The sequence below is a fragment of the Pempheris klunzingeri genome, chromosome 1, assembly GCF_042242105.1.
Source record: "Pempheris klunzingeri isolate RE-2024b chromosome 1, fPemKlu1.hap1, whole genome shotgun sequence".
In the NCBI taxonomy this organism is placed as follows: domain Eukaryota; kingdom Metazoa; phylum Chordata; class Actinopteri; order Acropomatiformes; family Pempheridae; genus Pempheris; species Pempheris klunzingeri.
In genome coordinates, this window is record NC_092012.1 from 11880976 (window position 1) to 11907934 (window position 26959).

Consider the following 26959-nt stretch of genomic DNA (forward strand, 5'->3'; position numbering starts at 1 on the left):
GCCTACAATTTGTTGGCGTGTGCTTTATTTTTAGCTTGAACTGGACATAAAATCTCATAAAAAGGAGAAGTATTTCAGATGAGACGGTTGTGAAAATGTAAAAAAAGTCGGTGTAATTTACATAACTTACTTGGATATGATAAATCCCTTTAAAGAGAGAGGATGAGAATGAAAAGTCCTTCCTTAATTTGGTTCAATTTATGTTTAATATGCAGAAATAACCAATTGCAGTGCCTTTCGTACCATGACTAATGTTTGCCTTTACTAGAAAACACATGACTTGAGGGCTGATTGTTTCTGACATAATGTTATAAACTTATTTGTAACACAGTCTCTCTCTCTCTCTCTCTCTCTCTCTGCTTGATCCAGTGACCTCTGAACTCGTGATTGGTTAAATGTCACATTTAATGTTAAAAAGAATATGATGTGACTTAATTCAGGTCGAATTCTCATCAAACCTTATTTGTAGTCCACTGAGGTCATTCAGCAGAGTGGGTGGATCTGATCTCTAATGTGTTCATGCGGTGCTAGTAGAAGTATCCATGAGTGAGGTCAGTGTGGCTGATGGCACAAAGGAAATCCCCAGCTAGATGAATATTTCAATGAAAAAGTCTGAATTGAAATTTCTCTGACAGAGCTCAGTTAAGATGGCCACGTACATTTTCCAAACGCCTTCTCTCTTTTTGGCAGATTCACAGAGAAATCGGCAAGTAACTTAGTTTGCGCTTCATTGCGTGAAAAGAGGCTCTGATGTACTCGAAAACAACAATAAATCCTGATTCATTTTCACAGTGAACTCAAGGGGACGCTGAGGTGGTTAGTGTTACAGTGTCACACTTTATTTGCCTTAGCTTTATATCTAAAGAGAAAGAAAGAAAGAGAGAAAAAAGCAATGACAACAGCTCATGGACGGCACGCAACAACATAAAATTGTGAAAAATGAACTCTGAAAGCTGTGATGCTGTGTGCGCGTGGGCGATAAAACTGAACTGAACAAAAAAAAAACAACACAAATGAAACTATAACACCAAAGAAGTCGTCCTTATCCGTCAGAGAAGGAGTAACAGACCAAACCATCAGTCATTTAGAGCACATTCGTCCTTGCTGATGTGTTCGGATCATCTCAGCCTCTCTTACATTAACAGGACCGATGCAATGAGAACGGCTCAGTAAGGATAAAAAGACACCAACTCCCATCATTTCTGCCACCATGAGCTATCATTGACTTCACAACAGCACAGTCTTTTGTGCAAGAAATGCATGTTATTACAAAACCAACCCAGCCAGGAGCCAAGTGACATATCAATAAAGTCATTTAGTCTATTTTCCTCACTAACCAATGATAATTTTTTATTATTATTTTTTTTTTTTATATTTGAGTTTGTAGTTGAGCAGAATGGCAGGAAAGATAAAACTCAAAAGCACAAGAAGCTGACACTAGGCTGACACTGCAGGTTTGGGCTGATAGTGACAATAACTACTGTGACTGATGGGTGAGCTCAGTCTTCATCGGCAGAAAACATACTCGGTGTAACTGGTCCACAGTTTGTCTTCCCCCGGGTCGTTACTGGCGTACGAGCAGGTCCCGGTGGAGTTGCAGGCCACCATGTGGAAGCCAGCATCGGCCAGCCGGTCAAACGCCTGCTCCAGAAAGTTATACTTGAGGTAGTACCGGGCGGTGTACCTGTCCGGAGGGCGGTCCGGGTCTCGGCTCTCATTCAGGGTTTCCCCAAAGACCTCTTTAGCCAGAGAGATTTTGCTGCAGACGGTTATTCTGGCAACCCTGCGGAATTTAGCGTCCGCCTGGATGTCTCTCCCGATGGTGTAGCTGCCCCTGTACCCGATGGTGATGAAGCCGGCGTCGGCCCCCGGAGAGCGCAGCGTCCGGTCCGAGGAGGAGGTGACCGGGCTGGGCAGCTCAGCCTCCTCCGGGTCGCCGCCGCTGTCCTCCGCGTACGAGCTGTCCTTGCTGGCCGCGGCGAGGCGCCTCGACAGCTCCGGCAGCTGGAAGAAGTCCGCCTCTCTCTGCAGCCTCCTCCTCTCCTTGAAGAACTCCGGCAGGAAAAGCTCCGAGTCCCGCAGGTAGTCCAAAATGTAGCGGAACAGAAAGCCGTCCCGGTCGAAGAAGAAGCGGCCCTTGCCGTCTTTTGGCAGCTCTCCCGGGGAGCCCTGGCTGAACTTGGCCCACAGGAGGGAGTTGGGCGCCGCCGTGAGAGTTTCAAGCCGGGTCACGTACACCTGTCCGCCCACGTTCAGCTCCACTATGTCAGGGAAAGTTTGGCTGTCGATTTGAGCCATCGCCGTCCTTCCGTTTAACCCCGGTGAGAAGCCCTGACAGGGACGGATAGTTGGAGAGAGAATCCTCGCAGCGCAGAAGTGTTAGTGTTGGTTTTGGCTGTGTGGGTGGAGAAGGAGAAGGAAAAAGGACGGACGGCCACCAGAGACATTAACTGTTCACTGGAAAGCTCTGAAAAAACATAATGATGCCTTCAGTGGCCCCATGTAAGCCCCAACTTCTCTAATGTGAACATCTCCACACGCCATCAAACCCTTAAACGGCAACTTTTACACACAAGTGTGGTCCTGTAGTCACCACAGCAGGAAACACAGCATCCTCTTGCCAAGAGTTGGATTAATAGATGCAAACCTCACATAAGTACTATAAAAGCCACATAATGAGCTTAGTTTAGCGTAAAAGACTTGTCCAAAAGTAACAAAAACCTGCCTAAAAGTCTATCTAATGCTCACCAATTAATCACATCTTGTCATTTTTACACTTTCAGACACAAATACGATGCTCTTGCTCTTTATTATATACATTATAGTGGGAAATGATGCACTTTTCACTCACAAAGTCTTTTGACTCCTTACAGATTTGACATAAAGAACACATGTATAAACACAGCGTATAGAATATGATGTTTTATTACTGTGCAGCAGTAAGCAGTTAAACTCCACCTTAAGTACTACAGACAGGCTATTAAAGTATAGCTCTTTATTGAAATGTAGCTCTCCTCTAGTGTCCATTCTACTGCTCGGAAAGTATTTTTTTCTGCTTCGACTCCTACTTAAGTAAAATAATAAATGCAGGAGCTTAATAAAAGTAGAGGTGACACTTTCTAGGAAACCTACTTTTCTAATGAACTGGCTAAAAGCCTTTGTTATAAACAGATCAGCTTAGATCAACTACTGCAATTACTTATAGTTACTTTACTCCTCAATCAGGTCAAGTAGTGAAGATTAGGGATCATGGTGCAGCTTTTTGTAACCATGATGGTTGGTGAATGTATTTGTTGCCTGCTGTAGTGCCTTTATGAGAGCTCGCAGACTGAAGTCAGGATGTGTTGATAATTGTGGCAGGATGTTTGCATCTTTCTGCAGCACGGTACAGTAAAAAAAGACAAGGTGCAACATATTTTTCAAGTATATGCATTCAGTTATTTACTTTGATACAGTGTGATATGTTAAGATTACATTAATGGGCCCTTAAAAAGCTAGAAGCAGACATGGTGTTATTATGGAGAAGCTATGGAACATAACAACCCACCATTCATGATGTTTACATACAGCAGCATGATGTTAATAACACATTGTATAACTGGAAACAGCTGTGATCATACACAGTTGTGATACTTATGATCGGTGGGACCGCCGATGCCCATTTAGTGCTGTGAGTTTTCTGGAGCTTTTCATCATTTTGCATGACCTTCATCAGGAGGTTTCTACCAAGTTGTAGATTTTGCGGAATCATAGATGTTTGAATTTTACTTTTTTGTCTCGGCCCGTCAAGGTCCGTTGGCTTAAAGGTGAATGAGAATCGAAACATCTACAATTTAATGAAAACTGGGCAAACTCCATCTGCAGGAAGACTGTGTGGTATGATTGAAATCTCCTGTACAACTACTAAATGGACCTTGAGGTGAGGTTGTTTTGTCTGTTATGCATTATAAATGTGTGATGTCATTTTTTTTTTGTGCATTATTCTTGTTCTTTCGTACATTATGGGCTGCAAAGTGTTGCTAAAATGTGGAATTGACTACGTAGTTACGCTGCATGCCAAACACTAGTGGGGTGAGGGGGCGTTACATTATTTGACATATTTTGCCTTGGAGCTTTTTTTTCCTCTGGGCCCCCCGGGGATCAGATTTCTCCTCCCACTGCCCATGAAGCCAAAACTACACTGCAGAGTGGAACGGTCAAATTCTGTTTTCATGTAATGGAGGGTGAAAGCATCCCTTCGGCAAGGAGTCAATCCCTTGAATCCATGATGAAACTGGAATCCCACCAATTTACCCCCCAGTTTTGAAGGGTTATTTTTGGAGGTAGTGTACTGCACTGAAAAAGCAAAGCTCAGTGCTCAAGATGCACCAAAAACCTCTACTTTATAGGTAGGAAAATGCTGGTGCAGCTTATCTGTAATGGTGTCTGCAAAATCCCTCGAAAAGAGGCCACACTTTTTCCTCAACCACATAAGTCTTAACCCAGAATCGATTTCAGTTTAACACCAAAGAGCTCTTTGATCATAGTCTTGAAGTGCAGCGTTCATCTGTATTCATCTTTCAGTCCACTCTCTAGTATTTCTGCTGAGGAGGACCGCTGACGTTATCACTCATTATCCGAGCGAGAGCTTATCTCACACGTCGAGCTGCGTCTGACGCATTAAAAGGCATCAGGATGCTGATTAAGATCCGTATGTATTATGGAAAACAACACTTGTCACTTTGAGAGATCTGAAACATTTAGAGATACAGCTGCAGCCTGCACAGATGATAAGTACAGATTAATCAGAGCGGTGCCACAATAAGACAAATCCTATGAAACAGTTATACAGTAATTATGATTATGAATTACATCTTGCAGAGATTTTGCCAAACTGATACGAAACTAAGGCGAGTGAAACGACACTGGGCAACAATGAAAATTATGATTAAGATTTTTAAGAAGCAAAGAATAAAAGCATTTAAAACATCTGGATATTTGGCATAAACACTCAGAATACTGAGTCTAAATAAACTTAAGGTACAAAACAGACTTTTTGAATTAACTTTTTTGAGAAAAACTTTTTTTTGGGGCATAATTTTTCTATCCAGGTGCAGAAGCTGCACCAAACCAAACACGTGCAGGTGGAGGTAGATAGTCGACAAATTCTGATCTGTCTGTCAAAGTCATGAACGCTGCTCTCAATGTGAGTTTTCCTTCTCCAGCACTCCACCATCTCAGCCATATTGGACGTTCTAATGATTCTTGATAGTTATCACATCACATCCATCTTTTGCAACTGAAAGCACATAAACCTGTTGCTTTCTTGACACTTGAAGTTCTTGTTAGAGCGCACAAACGTAAAAGTGTCACCCCAGTCTTTCCTACTGGAGACATTTCAAGCTTTGGATTGGAGTGACATCAAGTGGACAGTGTATGAACACGCAGGTTGTTATTGTGCCACTTACATGGAGATGTAGACTGTAACTCTAACCCTAACCCTGAGCCACATTCTAGACAACTGCTTAAGTTATGAATGAAACGATTATTCATAGAAAAGCAGCTGAACAAATGGGAATTGTTCAGCTCTTAAATGTGACAGTGCTTTGGCTCTCAGCGTTTTCTTTATCTTTTATATTTAAAGTATTTTTTTTTAGCCTACCATATAAAACAGAAGCAGTGTACTGGAGAGGGAGATGTGTCATTTATTTCCATATTTAGAACAATTGAAAACAGGGAAAACATATGATTAAATCTCGCTCTCTTCCTGCACACCACACTTAAATTGTCAGCCTCTGTCCTCCCGTCTGTGTTATTGCCGCAAAGGTTACAATTTTTACTCACAGTCTGATAATTGGACGAAGGAAGTTGTAAAGTTTCCTGGAGAAAAATGAAGGTTAAGAGATGTGGCAGCTCATTTATTCATCATATGAGTTTCCCCGTGAGAGCCATCAGCTCTTGTGTTTTTTGATTATTTGTGGGGCCGCACAGAAGAAGAAGACATCAGAGGAGCTTAGATAGAGAAGAGAGAGAAGAACGAGAACTATGCTATGATTTCACTTACAGAGTACTGAAATGATTTAGTTTACCAGCAAATATGTTTTAGTCTGTGTCCTCTGCAGTGGTGGAAGTATTCAGACTGTTTATTTAAGTAATTTTCCTCACATAACAATATAAAATTACACTGTTACAAGTATAAGTCCCTCATTTAAATTTCTACTTAAGTAAAAGTACTGAAAAATGTATATATTTAAGTACTGGTTCTACAGATTTGACTGTAATATTATTATATGTTATGTTAGTCAGGCCAGATAGATGATAAATAGGAGAGGAATAAAATGTTTTTGTGAGATATTGAAAATTTGGACTCAAATTACTATATAATTGGACTCATTATTTAGATTAAAACCATCTTAGACAACCAGCAACTCATAGATGTCTATGAATGAGCTCATCATATGTGTTTTATGTTACATATTCATCTGCAAAGTCACTAGTAAGTACAGCTCTAGAATAAATAAAGTGGAGTAAACAGAGAGGCGCTTCAAATGTTAAGTAGCAGAAGAATAATCTACTACTCAGTCCATCTAGCTCCACCTAGTGGTCAAAAATAGATAGTAGCTAGATAGATAGATAGATAGATAGATAGATAGATAGATAGATAGATAGATAGATAGATAGATAGATAGATAGATAGATAGATAGATAGATAGATTGTTGTGATTGTGCTTTTCAGTAGTTTTACTCTATATGTTTGTGCATGTTTTCATAGGGGGGGGGGCGTATGTGTGTGCCGTATTACGTCATCATGTCAATCATGTGACCTTCTGCTTGTGACATAAGGTGGCCATCTGATGTGACACCCATCCAAACACTGTCACTCTGCAGCGTACTGGAGTGTGACCCCCTCAGCACTGTCTCTGCGTTCTCCACACCCCCACAAGCCCATCATCCACGTGTTGTCTCCCCCCTCCTCTCACCCTCACTCAGCTCCTCTCCAGTGATCCTCTCCCTGCTCCCGTCTGACAGAGACCAGAGACCAGAGGCAGAAACCTCCTCTTCTTCCTCTCTGTCAGCACAGAAACGCTCATCCTCACTCTTTCTCTTTTACTTCGAAACACACTTTATGCACCCTCAGACGGCAGACCCTGAGGTACACAGCAAGCAATGAACATATTAAAATAAACATTTCTTGCACAACTAATGGACTGCCTACTGTGCAGAAAGGTCATAGACAGATGCAATTAGAGAAAGTAATATGTAACAATAAAATAACTACTGTGCCTGAATTTTCACCAGGCTCCATACATTTGTTTGCAAGGAACTATTTAAACTGCACTCCATCATCATATGAAGGACCACCTGCTGAAGCGCCTGTTTACCTCCCACTGTTTAAATCTGCAAACCAGACTATAGAACAATACAATATAATCTGTCAAATACAAAGTTTAAAATTTTCTACCCTTGCTGGATGAGCCCAGAGGTGCTCAGATGTACCCGTAAACTCACCCAAAAGTGATGTCACAGGATCCTGAAGTGCACCCGTTAAAAGAAGGTGAGTAAAAACAAAAATTTCAGAGGGTGTTAAGTTGCTATTTGAACCTTCAAAACCTGTTTTTGGTCACATAACACTGACATTATCACCCTACTGTATAAAGTTCAGCCTAAAGTTCATATGACAGACTTGTTGGCAAACAACGTAATGAATGTAAGTCCAATACTCATTCTCTTTTACCGCTATTTTTGGTCTCCAGCAACTCCTGAGGGAAATATCTGACTCTTTAGCTGCTAAATGCTCCACTATGTTTACCAGCTATTAACTAATTGTGTCTGCAGTTTGGTGCTGAGCAGGTAATGTAACATTTACCAGATCTTAGCGCTGTTTTTACTGTATTTTAGTGAAGAACCTAAAGCAAGTCATACAAAATTAATTCAACTTCCTCCCATCGGTGTGCTACTTCCTGCTACCAACCGCAGCCCAAGTTAAAGAAAACAGCTCACACTGTTGCCTCGCTGTGCATGTAGTTTTACAGCTGTGCTGGGAGCAAAACACACCTAATAAAAGTGGAAGACAGCATTTTTCCTTTGAGTTTTCTTTAGTAAAAGTGCCTGTGAAAACAATATTGGACAACCAATTCAGCGATGGCGATTAGAAATTTAAAAAAAAGATGAGATTCCATAAAGAAGAGTAAAACCAGAGGTATTATAAAAATGAATTCATACATTATATAAAGGAGACTGAATTCACTAAAGTGTAGATAAGTGTTAGTGCTGCCAAATTGTTAATAACACCTATAATAATAATAATAATAATAATAATAATAATAATAATAATAATAATATACAGGCAAGCAAAGTGTACAGAAAAATACTAGAAGATCCAACAGACTTTCTTCACTGAACACATGTTGACATGTCACAGTGGGAAAAGTGGAGATGTAATGATAAAATCTGTGATGGCTGAATTCCATTTAGCTGCTTCAGTTTCACGTTGCTGGTGCTGTGCATCGTAATGTTGGTAGTAACGCCTATGTTTTTCCTACTATGAGTAAGTCTAAATGTCTGCTGTGAAAAACAGCTATTAGTTAGCCGAGTTATTTTTGGATTGAACATCCAAAATGATACTATTAATTAGGCTTCATTTCATTTTGTTACCTCTTATTACACACACACACATGAACTCAGACCACTAAGGCTCAGACATTTTACGTCCTTATTGTGGTTCAGCTGCAGCGTCATCTCTCCCTCTGGGGGGGGGGGGGGGGGGGGGGCTTGACTTGTGACCGTGACTGTGTGTGTGTGTGTGTGTGTCTTTGTGCACGTTTAAGCGCGTATGTGTTCATGATGGATATAGTCGCTACTGTGGGCATCTCAGTGCTCATGTGTGACTTTAAATGGCTGTGAAGTAGCCGCTTGGGGTTCTAGTTTTACTCCTGCTTTGTGTGACTGGTGTGTGTGTGTGTGTGTGTGCGGCGTGCGCGTGTTCTCGTCACCTTCTCTCAGGGTTACGTCTGCACCCTTGTACTCCTCAATCAGCTCTAATGGATCCTCTGGCTCGGACTCAGTCCTTGCACTGATTGTGATAGTAAAACACACACTCACACACACACACACACACACAAGCACAAGACAGGGTGGGGCTGGAGGATGATGCGCGTCGTGATGAGCTAAGAGGCACGACGACCCTCCTAACATTTTCCTCCTGTCTTTGTCCTTTGTTTCTTCTCTTGTGCTTCATCATGACTGTCCCTCCATGCTGCACCTCCTGCAGTGAACTTAATGCGACGCTGTAGCAACAAACCAAATCTAGAGTGAAATTATGCAAAATACAACAAAGTCTCCAATGCGTCGTGGCCTTGAATTTTAAAAAATAACAAATTATGGCTATAAAAATCAAACTATATGACACAGAAAGAGAATTTTCATCAGAAACGTCACGTCTTTCCTACTGGTGTCTTTATGCCACCCACCCCCCACCCATCTCCAGCACCACCGGGGCCCTTGTTTGTGCATGTGAAGGGTTCACATGGGTATCATCCACCCTCCCTCACTCAGCATCTTCATTCGGAGAGTGAACGGGTCCCCTGGGGCTAACGTGTGCTTTTGTATGTGTGTGTATGTGTGTGTATGTGTGCGGCCGCTACATTATTCTCCCCAGTGACTTTCTATGGGATGGGAAAAAAAAAAAAAGCTGTCTGTCCATCCAGCTCTTAGAAAAGAGATGGACTGAGGGGAACATGTTATATAGCAGGGCAGCCCTTATGTGAATAAAGACGCCCAAGTCAGAATATAGAGATAGAACGACTCCACTGTTGCGTTAGCATTTCACATTTCAAAACTTAAAATCTCACATAAAGCAAAAACTTAAACACGTCATATTGTAAATTTATCAAATGATCACAGTATTGTTTATGTGCATCACTGGATTTTAGCCATAAAATGGTCATTATCAAATAATTCTATCGATAAGCAGCCAGTTCACATCAAAGCTGAGTTTCAGATGATAGAAAATAGCAATTAGAAAGAAACACTGATTATTACTCATTGAATATGCTGTATTATTTTAAATACAGATAAAGCAGTCTGGAGTCTGAATTTATGATAATGATAAATATATATATTTGATGATTGTGATTATTTTAACTGCATCGGTTTTAGTGAGTTTAAGTTTAAATAAGTTTAGTCATCTAACTAACAGTAAGCGACAGCACAGACTGGAACACATTCTGTATACTGTAACATTGATCCACAATTTTACACCACAGCAGTAATTTGAGTGGAATCAAACGGAAGTTGTATGTCTTTTGTTTTTCAGTACTGCCATGCATCTGAGGTGTCTGTAGAGCTATTATCAATTATGCAACGCTTCTCTCCAGGGTAATGTTGCTGAGATACGGAGAAATAAAGTTGTGCTAGATTGATATCTAAAGGTTGTTTTATTTGTTTTCTTAATTTCACCCTCCGCATCACTGATTGTCCACACGTGCAGGTCCAGCAGAACAATCTGATTCTCATTGATCCACGGGAGCTGATGTCCCTCCACCGCTCGTAAAATCGAGTCCCGGAGGATCCGAGTAGCTCTTTGACTCACAGTTCTAATTTCATATGAGTGAAGCTGATTCATGGCTCTGACTCATTAAGAGCAGGGTGGGGGGGGGTGGTTTGCTCTGATTGCAGAGCGGTCGCCTCATTCCTGTGGTGAGCCCCAGACGGTCTACCTGCAGCCAGCCCGAGTGGAACAAAGCTGGTTCTATAATTGGGTTCTTGTGGCTGATTTGATTAGAGCAGCTGCTGCATTCATTTTGCTAAAGATGCTCCTCAGCTGCTCGGAGGGACTAATGGAGGAGATGGAGAGATATATGGGAAACGATTAGACATGACATTATCTCATGGTGTGTGTGCGTGTTTGTGCATGAACAAGGCTGTATGTTTGTGCAATAAGTCAAAACATGATTTTAAATCAGCATTGATGTAACACAGGCAACACACACTCTCGCACGCCTCCTAAACACACTTCTTTTCCTTCTTCCCTGCTCCGTCCCTCGCCCTCTTCCAATGTTTCAATTAGCTGCCTCGCAATTGAATTACAGGGGGACATTACTTAAGGAGGACATAAATAGTGGCCTGCTGATGTGATGGCGGTGCCTCAGCCTAAGATGAGATATGAGCCGCTTTGTGTCACGCAGTCTGGAGAGAGAGTCGGTTCCGATTTGGGAAAATGTCTCTGCATCGTGTTCAAATCACGCATTTAACTTTGACTGGGCTTCAAATGAGAAATATTAAAGAACCCTGCAACTTAAAGATCTGTTTTGCCAAGTGTTACTTTTCTTTGGATGTCTGACCTTCGCTGTGCAGAATGACGGCCGTTTAGATCTACTGCGGCGTCTCACTTTAAATCTTTAACTTTAAAGAAAGGTGTGTACATATTAACAGGATTCTGTGACGTCACAAATCTTTTAGAGGTTCAGTATGTAACTTCAAGCTTCATTTACACCATTGCTTAAGTATTTTTTGGATCAATTATGCTTCTAAGAGATATTGTTTTGCAGAATCCTTTTTACTCATACTTGAATATATTTATGTTAAAGCGTATTTACTTCTACTCCGACACTTTGGGCCACTTTTACTGATGCGTTTAAGGCAAAAGTGTGCATGGCAGAGTGTGGAGCAAGTCAGAGAGAGTTGTGGAAAAGTTTAACAGTAAATATACAGTTTGGTAAGAATAAAGGCTGCAGCTTCCCAGAACAACAACATAGAGCTACAGTGTGTTATTTTTTTTTTAGCCCTGAAGTAGAAGTCGACTTCAGCTCTGGAGAAAAACAAGCATCTCCCCTGTGCTGAATGAATGCGCACACACACACACACACACACACACACACACACACACACACACACACACACACACACCATGTGTCTCTATCCCACTGACACAACATATACTGTAGCTAAAGAATATTAACCTATACCTGACCCTTACTTTAACCATCACCTAACAAATGTTGTTCTCCTAGCGAGGCTCCACAAGACACTGTGGGCCCCACACTGTCAGTACACACACACACACACACACACACACACACAATGCAGACTGTGTCCAAGCGTCACACAACTACTTAAACTACTATTAAACATGTATTGTGCTCTGGTTCTGGAAACTTTAATAACATCTTTTTTACTTTTACTTTTTTATTCTTACTCTTATTTTATTTTGAGTACTTTTATTTTTACTTTCGTCAACATAATTATAAAACAACAATGCTTTTACATGAGTGCAGATTTTGTTTATTTTACCCGCACTGGCAACATGGCACATATGAGATGTGGACCTGAAGCCTCCAGTGCGTGTAAGACACAGAGAGCGGACTGTGAAGCAGGAGACATTTGTGTCCAGCACTTGTCCAACTTGAAATTATTAAACTTCAAAATATTTGGAAAGTAACAGATTCTGGATTTTTTTTCAAGGGTGAAGGAGAAGTAAAAAAAAAACAAAAACAAACCCCACAAACTATTATTCAAAGCAGAGCAAAGAAATATTAACGCCGCTCTCTTGTCAGGATGTCTCTGGTTTTCACACTGAAACAGTGCTGACAGGGTGGTGTAAGGGGGCAGAGGGTGTTTGGAGCTTCAGTCAGATGAAAGCGCTCCGGAGTTGAAGCCACTGCCCCTGTCGAGTCTGAACATCGTTGCTAAAGTGAAATCTACACGGGGAGTTTTTGAGATTACCTTCACAGTCGCCATCACTTATACAGCTCCCGCTAAAGGGGCAAAAAAAAAAAGTTGGGCGACCTGAGAGAGACAGATTTAAAAATGAATAGTCAAAATTGAAGCAGCAGCAGCGATTGAGAGATCTAGATTTTTATTTGCTAATATAAAAGCTTGATCTTCATGCCTTTAAACTAAACATGCAACACTGGCTCCAATTTACCCTCCTTCATTACCATGATATGGTTGAAAATGTGTCCAGTTGTATTGTGTAGTCCTAAATATTACACACTACAACAGAAAGTTGTAGACTTTTGTAATTGTGGACTGGGTCTGATTCCAAGCTTTTAAAAATCCAACAAAAAACAACCATCTTTATCACAAATGATATTTCCATCGAGCTGTGTGATACCTGGACAGTCACCTTGCTTTTGTGTCCTCTCTCCAATGCTATGCCTGACTCCCGCACACAAGATGTCTATCTGAATGCACCGTCTGCTCTCTGTAATCTCATCTCCTCTTGTCCACATTGAGGGGAAGTGCACTAGCGGGACCTCGATTCCCAGAATTCCCTTTTATCTCTTAAGGTTGGTTTGGGACAGCTGCAGCAGATAAAACGTAGAGAAGGAAAAATGTTTCAATTTCACATGTACTTTCACAAAGTTGTGTATTTGTGTTTGTCCAAGAGCCTGAGCGTAAAGTCTGCTCCTTCTCCTTTTGGGCTCTAATAAGAGCCTTCAACAATCTTCCTCCAGAACCAGGAAGGAAATTAATAATGCAGCTGTAGGAGATAGTTTTGGAGGCTTGTTGGTCAGTTCGTCGAGTCCTAATAAATGGCGAAGCAAAAGAATCATGATTCAGAGCAGTTACGGGTAAAAATAAAGTTAATACGAGCTTTCAGAGAAGAGAAGAGAAGAAGAATCCTTTACCAAAACAAATGCCAAAAATGTGTCACTATTCAGACTATTACTAATGCAAGACAGAAATCTGTACTGGCCAAATATCAGTGACTTCTGGAAAGACATCATAGGACATTCTAAATATATCCCATAGTTATGAATGAATGAATGTGTTTTGGTTTACATCCAAATGCTCTCTAGTCCTACGCAAAAACCATCCCCCAACAATCTCCTCCGCATACGTAAAGCCATAAATAAATGGATTGACTTTTGGACAAGCGACAGTTTTCCTTCATAATTGTTAATTATCATGAGTGCTCTCTGAGGTACTTTCTATGAATGAAGATGGGACGCTCTCTCTCTTTTTCCCCACCCTGCTCTTTTTATGGGATTGGTCTTAGTTCTCAAGGGCATCCCAAAGGACGCCAGCGACGGAGGGAGGAGGTGCAGCGGGTGGGTGGGGCACCTGCGTCATTCCCTGCGCCAGTAAGCTACACCCTCTCTAACCCCCATCCGAGTCCATCTTGCCTGCCCGACCACCAGCAACCCCACCCACCCCCGGGTGGCTCCTCCCCGAGTCCCAGACGAGAGAGCGTGCAGCACTTAAGGTAATGTAAATAACCAGAGAGGGAGAGCTATTTTAAGATGCTGTCTTTCACTGTGGCCATGGAGGGGGACAAAGATGCAAGCCAAGCGATTGTAATTTCAGTCACGTTTTCGGACATGTTCTCTTTCTCTGTCTGCCATCCAGCTAGCTGAAAGGCCTGCAGACAAGAAAGAGCTCGGGTCGGCTGCAAATTCAATGTAAGCCCTTTTCTAAAGAAAAAAAATGTTTTTTAAAAAAAAATATATATATATATATGCTGAAGGTCTTGAAAAGTGAGCCTGAGATACTTTCTTTAAGCTTAAAATTACACACACACAAAAAAAACGTCAAAATCATCCCAATGGGCTCTGATATATAACAGAAATCCTCCAAACAGGTCTTAAGCTAAATCGGAGGAACAAGTTCTGAGGAACAAGAATAAGAAAGCAGAAAACAAAAATCGCCACGATACAAAAACATTTTTTTCCCCTAACGTTTGCTCTTTCTTTTATCCCGTCAGGCCTTAAAATGATCGACATTAAACAATCCAACAGTGAAGAATCACTATTTGGTTGAACCCATCCAACATGACAGGGAGTCCCAAGTCAACTTTGTTTTAGGAAATCACATGACATAGGGTCAAGGACTATAAAACCTCTGCGACAGGACCTTGTCCCTTCATATTTTAGCATCACGACCAATTAAATAAACAGTATGCATACTAAAATCTAATCCAGAAGAATGAAAAGTAAATGAAGTAAAACCACATTATTGAAATCTTCAAAGTGGATTTGTCGAGTCGGCGAGCAAGACCAATTTTATCTTCTTACAAAAGTACAATTTGGATGTTTTCCTGAAATAATTTCCTCTTTTTTATTGTTTCACCTTTTATGACATCAAAAATAAATAAACATTTAGATAGCATCCTTTCCATCTTCCATGAGTAAATTTTAAACCGGCGTTATTTGTCATCTATATATATATATATCTTCTTTTTCTCCATATTTATGCAAACATACACATCACAGAGAAAATAATCTGTACACTGCTGTTAACGACGAATAAAGAACAGATTTTGTAATTCAGAACCTGCCGCCACAGTTACTGTTGGACTTTGCAAAAACCACAAACGAAAATGTACACAAACAGCAGCGGAAGTACACTATTTGATATAACTAGATCTTTTGTAGAGGTTACATTCATATTCAAGTCTTTGTTCGCTGCAGTCTGACCAGACTCCAGCCAGAACTGTGGAAATAAAAGTCTTTTCATGAGCTTCATTAAGGCAGTTAAAATACAAGTTAATTCAAAACACTAATTTACACTGATTCGTAAGATTAAAACTGCTTCTACACCTGACATTGAAGAGAGTATTAGCTAATGCTTCAAGTCGACTACCATCGCTACTGCTTGTATATTTTCTACTCAGCGTGATACATGGATTGCTTCTTTCTTGATTCATGAGTCATAATGTGTTCGTCGGTAATAATTAATAATATACACGAGAGACATGATCGCCTGTTAAAAGTGTATCGAACTAAATGAGTTTTCGATGTTGGCTAATATATCTGATGTATTATTACATAACATCTGATGATCTTTGTCACGTTACAGTCTGTAAATCAGTTATTTCACATGTGTGAATTAGGTTCCACATACCATCGGTTTATTGGCTTGATATGACATTTCAAAGCTTTAAAATAGCTTTGATGTGTCTATTTTACTTCCATTCTCTTGCAGTCAGATTTTTATAATAATCTCTCTGACGTCTGTACATGTGTTATTGCTTTTTCTTTTTTTTTGTCTAATCAGTTCATACATTGGTAAATACCCTCCTTACAGACTATGGTTGTGCTGTCACTCCCTTCTCATAAAGTACCTGTCATGTGTTTTAAGTCGTGTTTCTGATCGAATATTTCACCGCTGATGTAAATAAATAGAAAAATAAAATAAAATGAATACAATTAAGAGTCTCTGAACACAGTTTTCTTTAAGCATATCGCCAAACCAGTGAATGTACTGTACAGCTAACTATCTATAAGTGGTATATGAGTGCGTGTGTGTGTGTGTGTGTTTGATGTTCTTCACAGAAAGACAACCTCATGTCCAGACAATCTACACTATATATCCTGACATGTGGCCGTCACCCAATCACCACAAGCGGGACGTGGTACTTTCCCAAGAGACGGCCATTGCTTGTTGTCTCTGAGTCGTTGCTTCTTTTCGGAGTATCTGACAGAGTAACCACTTCTCTGGATCTCAGTCACGTGTTCGGCCTTTTGTTTTTTTGTTTTTTTAAACCCATCCTGAGTTTGTCATTCTTCATCATGGTGACAGGAATCAGGGCTGGACTCCTCCTCCTCCTCCTCCACCGTTTCCGTCGGCAGGGTGTCGCGGCGCGTGAAGGCGGCCGCCAAGGTCACGCTCAGCCGCGGTTTGACGGGCGCCATCTCCGACAGCCCGATGTTGTTGCCGCGGGTTACGAGCGTCGTCTTATCCATAATCTCCCCACTGTGCATGGACACCACGGCGTCGAGAAAGTCGTATTTGTGTGAAATCTTGCCACTCTCAAACAAGTATTTCGCCAGGTAGGAGATGGCAACGTTACCCAGAAAGGAGGCCAGCATTGAGATAGTCTTGAAGGGGAACTTCTGGATGATGACTTCCTCCATTTCTCCGGTCATGTGGTTCATCCGCTGCTCAGTGGTCCAGCCAGGGTAATAAATGAAAGGAGGCAGCTGCAGGTAGGGTTCACCTCCACCTATACGCAGCACCATGCCGAACAGGTAGGCGGCCACCGAGCCATACGTGTTGGTGCCTTTGACAAAGAGCACACTGAGCAGCTGGGGGAAGATGATGACGTAAACCAGGTCTGAGCTCAGGTACCACAGGCCGTAAACTGTCCCGGTTACCAGCGCCATCAAGGTGGCAAGGCCTCCGAATACAAAGATAGTGATGCGCATCACCCACACGATCTCACGGTCAGACGCCTGAGGAGACAGAGAAGAGTAGATTGCAATGTATTCAGAACAACCAAAAACAAGCAAATAAACCTAGAAAAAAAAACAAGGATTTTGTTTAAACTGTCAGATGACTCTGTCAGGTGACTGAACAGAAGCACGTGTACTTACCGACTGTCTGAAGGCGAGCTGGTAGATGTTCCTCGCAAACATGGAGCTTGCCGACAGGATGGAGGAGTCTGCAGATGACATGACAGCTGCCGACACCGCGCCCAGGCCGAAAAAAGAGACGAATGGCGGGCAAAGGTGTTGCAGCACGATGGGTAGAATCATGTCCGCTTGTTCCTTGTCTTTAGGAGGAATGGAGCCATAACTTGTCTGGTTCCAGTCTGAGCGAGGGAAAGATTCAAGCAACATTTGAAATGACGCATCCATTAGGCCCAGTATTAGCGTACTGTAACATAGATATATGGACAAATAACCACATGACCTCCAGAGATACCCAGCTTTTCCAGAGCTCTCAGATATGATGTCATTTTCCTCAAATATAATGAAAATTTAAGCCATAGCTTATTCAATATACAGCACAGAGGTCAAGCATTAGGCCGACAATTTCAAAACTGCATCAAACATGTACAATCATTAAGAAAATGAAATATGACAACAGTGCAATGTTTCTTTTCTCCATTTAGTTTCTTTCTTTTTACAGTTTTAGGCTCATTAAACCAGTTTTGCAGTTACTTTTTTTAATTTTGTGAGTCATGTTTATTACTTCTATGTTAAAACAAGACAAAACAAAGTTATGTATTCAGGTGATCAATGAGGAATTTCCCACCTAAAAATCTGGAGATCAAACCTCTAATTTGGTCCCTTGCCTCCATCTAATGTAATATTTACACAACCAGTGTGGTTATTAAACGCATCGCTGCTTCATTATGGATGAGGTGAACCAGCTGCTATTTACCAGGCTCTCTCAGATCTAAGGGCAACATGGACCCAACAGTGCCACCCCCTCCCCAAACACACACACACACACACACACACACACACACACACACACACAGACAGACTGTGCATATGCAAGCTCACGTGCGAGCTCTCTAACCTGTGGAGGCCCCGATGGCCCCGATGAGAACAGAGGGCACGGCCATGACAAGGCACCCGAAAGCAGCCAGGAAGGAGAGGACCTGGGCGTAGGTGGCCGAGGATGCAGACAGGACTCTCTGGAAATACACCTGCCAAGGTATTCCTCCGAGCATCTGCAGTGTAGAGAGTACGGGACAGGTCCTTAGAACTTTGAATCTGATATGACACCCCCCCCTGAAAAACCATTTAACTGGGAAAATGATGAAGAAACTCCAGAAAGGGCACTAGATGGATCATTCTCTTTAGCACAGACAGACATACTTTTAGTTTTTGCAGAACAATGAAATCCATAAATGACAGAATGCATGAAATCTCCTTATTGCCGTATGGTTCCAAAAAGCAGCTGTCAGTGAGTAGATGACTTTCGTGCCATCAACGGACACTATAACATGTTATTATGGCTGCAGAAAATTCTCATCATGGAGGATTAATCTATAGAATATTCATGAATATTCATTTGTCTATGAAAAAAAATAAAGACAAATGTTCATCACAGATTCCCAGAGCCAACATCTGTCACATCTGAAAGGCAGCAAGGTTCAGCATTTTCACTAAAGTAAAGTGCGTCTGTGGTAAAGTGCGGGGATGAATGTGTTTCTGTACCAGGAGGCAGAAGTTGTCGATCCAGACCCAGGTCTCGCTCTTTTGGATGCTGCCTCTCCAGGGCGACTGGTACACGTGCTTCACTGCGGTAACGGTAATGTCCGACACCGCAGAGTTGGTCAAAGCAAAGGGGACACTGATCCACTGCAGACAGCCAGAAACAAGTACAGCAGGACACAGTTATTACTACTTTTGGTTGCCTAAAAGTACAGACGTAAAGGTAATTTGAACTTTTAACTCTTCATTTATCCCACCTCAGTGTATTTTTTTCATCATTTCTAGACAATTAGTCTTTTGCAATGTCATTTCATGTCACTGTGTGATCTTGGAGAGCCACTTAGAGCGGAACTTTTAGAGTGATTTGGCATATTTTAAGTCACGGTCAAGGTACATCTGGTGTGCCAAATACAATAAATCTACTCAGGAGGGGTAAGTGATTATATTTGCTGCTGCTATCTGGTTTTTACTTCTGCTCAACATGAACCTACCAGGCCAATAAAGATACAGAAGAGCTGCACAACGTCGGTGTAGGCCACCGAATACAGTCCTCCAACCAAGGTGTAGAAGATCGCAATGAGCGCTGAGATTACGACTGACATCTTGATGTTGATGTCCACGATGACGCTCAGGGTAGCACCTGAGGTCACGGACAAACACATGTGAAGGACATTAAGGCCACGGCAGCATCACGTGGCACCAAGAACTCAGACACGGCTTTGATCTTGTTGCCCACAAGGATCTTTCATTTTGTCATAGACAGAAACATGAACTCACCGAGGGCGGATAAGATGGCGGCGGACCAGAAGATCTCACCCATGAGTGCAGGTATGAAGAGGAGGCCACCCATGCGTTTCCCATACAGCTGCTGGAACGGGTCCAACATGGTGACGTAACCCCGTGAACGCATGGGTTTAGCGAAAAAAAGACCACCTGGGATAAAGGGTGGACACATTACAGGCTAAGCTGGAGGACGGGCTTCTAAATCTACACTGAACTGCCTTTTGTAGTCCTCAAGTGTACATTTAGATATATTTATGGTTGGATTTTTGCTCTGTGTCTTAAAATTGACAAAACCATGAAAAGGCCCACCATAAAAAAAAAAAAAAGAGATAAGATGTGATACTTAAACAGACTCAAGGAGGATTTTGTTGCTGCTGATTACAGGAGTGATGTCACACCTGTATTTTACATGATATGGAACAAGATGAACACGTGACACCGCTCACCTACAACAAGACTGAGGGCGTATCCAAAGGGAGCCTGTGCCCAGGCCAAGCCATGATCTGGTAGATACACATACTCAGCTGTGCCATTGATGTACCCTCCTCCAACCCAGGTCGCTGAAAATCACACACACACACACACACACACACACACACAATGACATTAAACAATTTATTTGGCATTTGTGTTAATAGAACATTTAGAGTAAATACCAGAAAATACAAATTCAAACAATTAATAGTGTAACACGTTGTCTTAAAGCTGGTGGAGAAACACTTCTAAGCAATGCTTCTTAAAAAAATAATAATAATAACACAGAGAAACAAGTCATACTACATTAGAAAAGACTGAGATTATTACATGCTAAAAGAAGGAACGATTCAACTTGTTCAAACAGACTAATTTTAAACAAACACAGCCGCTAAAATCAAAGTGTTAATTGAGCAGCAAATGCAAAACTTCACCTGTCATGGTGAATCCACCGACAAATAATCCAATGTCTCTCCCTCCGACCATGATGGTTTCGCTGCGGTCGGTGCCCTCCGCCTCCCCGGAGTGTTTGTTCTTCCATGCCGCCCAGATGCCCACGAACAGGATCAGCAGGTAGAAGACCGCGATAGCCACAAGTCCCTCCACATGGATGGTCATCGTCGCACCGTTCTTCCGCTAAGAACGGGAGGGCATGGAGACCTGCTTGGCGCACGGAGAGGAGAGGGTCACACATCAAATACAGAGCAGTCTGGTTAGTTTTCTGCCTCTGGGCGGTTATTACAGATAATAACAGGACATTTTGACATTTTTGGTTCGCTTGAAATCCGCAGGTTTGAGTTAGGTTACAGTAACAATAAATTACATTATTCTAAAATAAAATAGTCCAAGACAAAGATTTTCCTCCGCCCGGTTTAATAGTTTCCATGCGCTCTTGTGGCGGTGAAAGTGTTTTTTTTTTTGTTAGATATATGGCTTTAAACTGGTCAGTCACATTATTGGTGACAGTCACTCTATATTATTATAGTAGACACATTGAAGAGAAACCTGGAAGCTCAAATGAATCATTTTTTCTCTCTTCCTCCAGGCAAACACACACATCGCCCAGTTCAGTTCACACAAAAGTAAAATAATTTCCTGCATAATTAAAAAATAAATCGAACAAATCTATGAGAATTTACTTCAAATACATTTTGTTTTCCAGTTTGTGACTGTGTTTCTTAATCAGACTGTTTTCTCTCTCTCTCTCCTTTCCAATCCGGACACACGCGCGTAAAATTGAAATTACGCACAGCATTCCTGGTAAAAACACAAACACCCTTAGCTCCCGACGACCTTCTCCAAATTAAATAGCAGATAATGAACCGTCACCTGAGGGTCTCCGCTGTGGTCAGGCTCAAATTAATGAGATATCATCCTCTAAGATGCCATTTCGTAAAACGCACTTAAAACAGTTAACTTGAAAAAAACAACCAGCAAAACTTACCTCAAGTGTTTCTAGGGTCATGTGCTGAGGCAGGAATCTGTTGGAGGGGTTTACCGGGAGCCTCGTGCCCCCTTTGCAGCACGAGGAGCAGTTAAATGAAACGTCGGTGGAGGTGTCCCGGGTGACTTACTGAGGCTTATAAGGGGGCAGGTGCCGTCAGAGGACCGATACGCGCGTCAGAGGAGCCAAACGTCCCTCTTAATGAGCACCTTGCATGGAAACACGTCACAGCGAAGCGGCCGATCTGACTGGAGGAGGGTGGGAGAGATTCCTCTACTCAGTAGCGAGGATGGATGGATGGATGGATGGATGGATATATTCTATTTTTTCCCCTTTAAAACCACTGAATTGCACGACGTGAATTTTAATGTCAGCGTTGCATTTTCACTCATTAAATAATCAATAATTTATGGGGGGACTTTTGCGCTTCACGTGGCTCCTGCTCTCTCAAACTCGGTGCGTAAAAGGGGCCTAATTGCGCAGCCATACTTCATGTGGCCTTTTAGCCGCTGTCACTCTCTCCCCAGCTGGTATTTTACCTTACAACCGCAATTAGCTTTGCTCCACAGAAGCACTTCTTGCGCCACCGAGGAGGATGAGGAACAGCCTCAACTGCTTTAAAGAAAACTGTGGAGCGACACGTTTATTAAAAAAAAATAACTACTTACATTTACTTTGAGTGTATTTTAAAGCAAATAGGACCTCACCTAGGCTTGTTAATACTTCATATCTTAAGCATTCTCTTCTTTTGGGCCTTACATCGACTAAAAAAAAAAAAATTGCTCCCCACCTTTGAGCAATTAGAAATCATTTAAGTGTACTGTGTCTGCCACCTTCCCTCCAGGATACATATCAATGAACTGTGTCTGCTTAATGGCCTCCACTGCCCGAAGTCGTTTAATCTGGGCAACTCCTGTCAAAACTGACAGGCATCCAATTAGGATGGATCCTGAGGAGCGGCGGAGAGATTTAATGATACAGTCTGACTTTTAAAAACCTCTGGTTATAGCGCGCACGCGCGCGCGCACACACACACACACACACACACACACACACACACACACACACACACACACACACACACACACACAGAAAGTTTAAACGCGCACAACAAAGGTGTTACTTGCTGAAGAGTAGTGAGGTGTTTGCTCATCAAGAAGAAGGCTGACAAGCTTATTTTAACTGCTAAATGCGCACAGCGCCCCCTTTTGGCGACAGAGCTGCTTCAGCACCACAGACTGAGGCCAAAACACCTGACTCAGTTGAAGATTCACATTTTTACAAAACGTTTTTACTTACTTACTTACTTACTTGTCCCAAATAATGGGGCCGCGTCTTAATGTGGGATTTCATTATTTCTTTTTCTATCTTTCAGTATGTTTATATTTTGTTCTCTTTGTGGTAACTGATTTCTCTGTATCTGCTGGTTGTTTCATTATGTCATACCATATTTATTTCTGATCTTTAGTCTATACAGAACACCGGATTTAATCAGTCTACCTTTTCAGCAAAATGCCGAACTAAACGAAGAGTTTTCTGTTCTAATAATGTCTCTTCATTCATTTAGAAAATAGTGATGAAAACATTTGTTGTTTCTGCTTGAAAAGCTCAACTGTATTTTTATTTGATTTTTTTTTTTTTGCTGTCATAACATCTTCTATGAGGCTACTGGAAAGAAAACGTCCAAAATTCACGTACAGGTGGTTATTCCTCTCTACGTTTTGTCTCTCTGCGTCTGTAGGTTTCTGCTATATTCACATCTTTACAGGTTGTTTTCTGATGATATGGTTTTTTTCCTGTACTCTGAGGCAGAAAACTCCACTCCAGTAGCACACACACACACAAAAAGCTGTCCAGTTTTATTCTGGAGGGGTTTGTTCATACATAATTCATAACCCAGTTCACCACATTTAATTCTCAAAAACATGGCAAAAAGTGTTATTTATGGCTGTTGAAAGTATTTATGGAGTGATAAATAAAGATGTCCATAAAGTTTTCTGTAAAAAAACAAACAAACTAATATGCCCACAAAATGATAAGGACACTTGAATCTGGCTTTATCCAATATTCAGATTTCTGCTCTAGAAATGCGTCCAAATTAGCCCAGATTTAATGAGATAACACCTCATTTGCATATTCAAACATATAATTTCGGAAAACTTGTAATACAAAAAAAACGTTTGTGCTAATGTAAGGAATCAGCTGAGGGAGTTTTGTGGTGATTTATGTTAGTTTCAGGTTTTACCCTAATTGGAATAATGTTGACTTGAGTGAGACTTTGACATCTGAAGGGTGACTCCGTGTAAATATGGTGCTGAAATCTAAAACATCCGGAAGGCAGCTGGAAAGGTTCTTCACTGCATGTCTGACAGATGGCTGGCACACGACCCTGACACCTATTCCAAGCCAAACACGGACGCTGAGCCTCTAACGTGTTTGTGGCCTGGTGACCTGATCCACACACACACATGTTCATTAACCATGTCGCTGTATTAACAGAAACATACAAACAACACGCAGTTAACAAAATGAACTGACGTGCTGCAGAACATCATCAGTGGAATCCTTCAAACTCCAAGAAATGAATGTTTATGCTTAATCAAATAAGTTGTTCAGGGCTCAAGGACTTTAGGTTTAATGAGCAGCTGCTGTTGGCAGCGCTCAAGATGTTAGAGAGAGGGAGAGAGAGAGAGAGAGAGATGGAGAGACAGAGAGAGAGAGGGAGAGAAACAGAGAGAGAGAGAGAGAGAGGGAGAGAAACAGAGAGAGACGGAGAGAGAGAGGGAGAGAGAGAGAGAGAAAGAGAGAGATGGAGAGAAACAGAGAGATGGAGAGAGAGAGACGGAGAGAGAGAGACAGAGAAACAGAGAGAGAGAGATGGAGAGAGAGAGACAGATACAGTGAGAGAGAGAGAGATGGAGAGAGAGACAGAGATGGGGAGAGGGAGACAGAGAGAGAGACAGACAGAGAGAGATGGAGAGAAAGAGAGAGACAGAATGAGAAACAGTGAGAGACAAAAAGAGAGAAAGACAGAGAGAGAGAGAGAGGGAGACAGTGAGAAAGGTGGAGAGACAGACAGAGAGAGAGAGGGAGAAAGAGAGATGGAGAGAGAGAGAGATGGCGAGAGACAGAGAGAGAGAGAGAGAGACAGAGAGAGATGGAGAGAGAGACAGATACAGTGAGAGAGAGAGAGAGATGGAGAGACAGACAGAGATGGAGAGAAAGAGAGAGAGACAGAGTGAGAAACAGAGAGACAGTGAGAAAGGTGGAGACAGACAGAGAGAGAAAGAGAGAGACAGCCAGACAGACAATCCACAGATTACATCAGACACATATGAAGCCACCATGAGTGCCATTATTTGCCAAATCACGAAACGACGTTAATTTTCCGCAGCATTTATTCTTTGAAAATGAACACATATAATGTAATAAACAAAATACATAGAGCTCATTTAATGATACAGTTCGTAGGAAGAATCTATCATTTGTGATGCTAAAGTGAAACTGTGCTCCTTGTTTTAAAATAGATGTCTGGAGGATACGAACCACGATCTTCTTGTTCTGAAAATATGAAGTTGGCTCAGATATGAAAGTCTCCCAGTAAATCACCGCTCTGAAATGTCTTACAGTTAAAAATAGACAATATCCTACAAAACCAGTGCGGTGTCCTTAAAGCCACCGTGAGCTGATCATTCTGGACTTGGGTGTCCCCCAGTGGTGACACAAAGAAGATGTAGATATGACTGGGCTGAAATAACACGTCACACATTTGACTGGAAATCTCTCCTAGCAACAAACACATTACGTATTATTCAGTTATAATAACATTGTTGAACTTTCTCCACATGATGTGTATGTGTGAGGTTTTCTCCGGTCGCTAAATCTGTTGAGTTGATCACAACTCAAACAACTAAATTCCAAAAACTACAAAAACAAACAAAAAAAAATAATAAAGCTAAGAATTGTTTTATCCAATCCCTAAACGCTCTGGTGATACATTCAACAGTTAATATTTTAAACCATTTGCTGTATAGTGTTGTATAGCACAGTCCTGAACCATCAAAGAGACGCCCATTAGTAATCTTACCCTGGTACTGTCTATAACATGATATAGTGATGTAGTCTATAGTCTGTGGTCAGGTCTGTGTCGAGTGCTATTGTGTTACAAGGCGTTCTGCAATGTGTGATATCTGTTGTACTAACATGGAGTTTACAGATGAGACATTTACGAGCAATGTACCACGCAGTATATAAAATAAAACACTATTATTTGAAAGATTTTATCACACTTTTTTTGTCACTTAAGTCATTTTTGCCTTGAAACTTCTCCGAAACGTCTCTCGCTCGCTATGAAGCCGGGCTGAGGTGACGGCGCTCGACAAAAACAAGCACACACGCGGATAAGAAGAGGCTTTTAATGCAAGCTTTCAGTCAGAGGACGATCAAAGGCTTGCATTAAAAACTTTGTGCAGACTGAGCAGATGTTTTTTTTTTTTTCTTGTCTGCCTTTGAATCACTGGAGTAAATTGTAAGAAGCATTTTATTTGATTACATTTTGTTTTCTTTGAGCATTGAAATAAGGCAAAGATAAAAAAAAAAAAAGAAGAAAAACACTAGCTGAAAAATAGTGTAAAGACTTGATTTTTAAGCAAATTTTGCAGGCTAATAAACTTGACATTCACTGTGTGACGATCATTTTATCTCTCGTTACAGCTTAGCTATACATATATCTATATATCTATCTATATATATATATATATATAGATATACAGATATGTGTGTCCACTTATGCCACATTATGTACAACAAAATCTACCTGGTCCTGGAAAACTTTTAATCTTCAATACACAAAATATATTTTCACAGCTACCCGAAAAAGAGCAACATTAATAAAACGCGAGCGGAGCTGCATGAAGTGTTAGCTGCAGTAAAGGCGTAGCGACGGTTGTTTTTAATGTGACAGTGAGACGGCCCTTATGCGAGTTCGATGTGCACTGGAATGCGTGGAAAGATTTTTAGGTTTTTGTCAAACAAAAAGAAAAAAAAAAAAAAGTGCCTCAGCTGAAGAAGTTAACTGAACTGTTGTAATGTTTCACACACAAACGATAACGTATCTACACGAGTCCTGAGAGACATAAAAAAAGAAGAAAGGAAAATGGAGCATTTGGCATTTTTCAGAGGTGGAAATTATTTCCAAAGTACCTTCTTTACAGGTTGCTTGAGTGCAGCTTTAGTTTATCATGATCCAATTGAGGCAAATATCATAGAAATAATCATACAAATTAAAATACAACTTTCCAAAGCTGAATTTCTAAGTTTAAACTCATAACTCTTGCATGGAAAGATAAGAAATTCACTGTCTTAAAGTTGCCAGTGGATGCATTTT

General features: G+C 41.3%; 2 protein-coding genes across 2 annotated transcripts; both read right to left on the minus strand.

Moving 5' to 3' along the window:
- Positions 1 to 223: 223 nt before the first annotated feature.
- Positions 224 to 2383, minus strand: kctd12.2 (potassium channel tetramerisation domain containing 12.2). Its single transcript, XM_070828334.1, has one exon. It carries the CDS (start codon positions 2296 to 2298, stop codon positions 1507 to 1509), a length of 792 nt encoding a protein of 263 aa, XP_070684435.1. The 5' UTR covers positions 2299 to 2383; the 3' UTR covers positions 224 to 1506.
- Positions 2384 to 16481: 14098 nt separating this feature from the next.
- On the minus strand, positions 16482 to 20747 carry LOC139203179 (high-affinity choline transporter 1-like). The gene is made up of 8 exons (XM_070832857.1): positions 20564 to 20747; positions 20102 to 20215; positions 19650 to 19805; positions 19364 to 19512; positions 18876 to 19019; positions 18232 to 18385; positions 17298 to 17515; positions 16482 to 17156 (listed from the first exon to the last, which is right to left on the minus strand). Exons 1-8 carry the CDS (start codon positions 20745 to 20747, stop codon positions 16482 to 16484), a joined length of 1794 nt encoding a protein of 597 aa, XP_070688958.1.
- Between the last annotated feature and the right edge of the window lie 6212 nt (positions 20748 to 26959).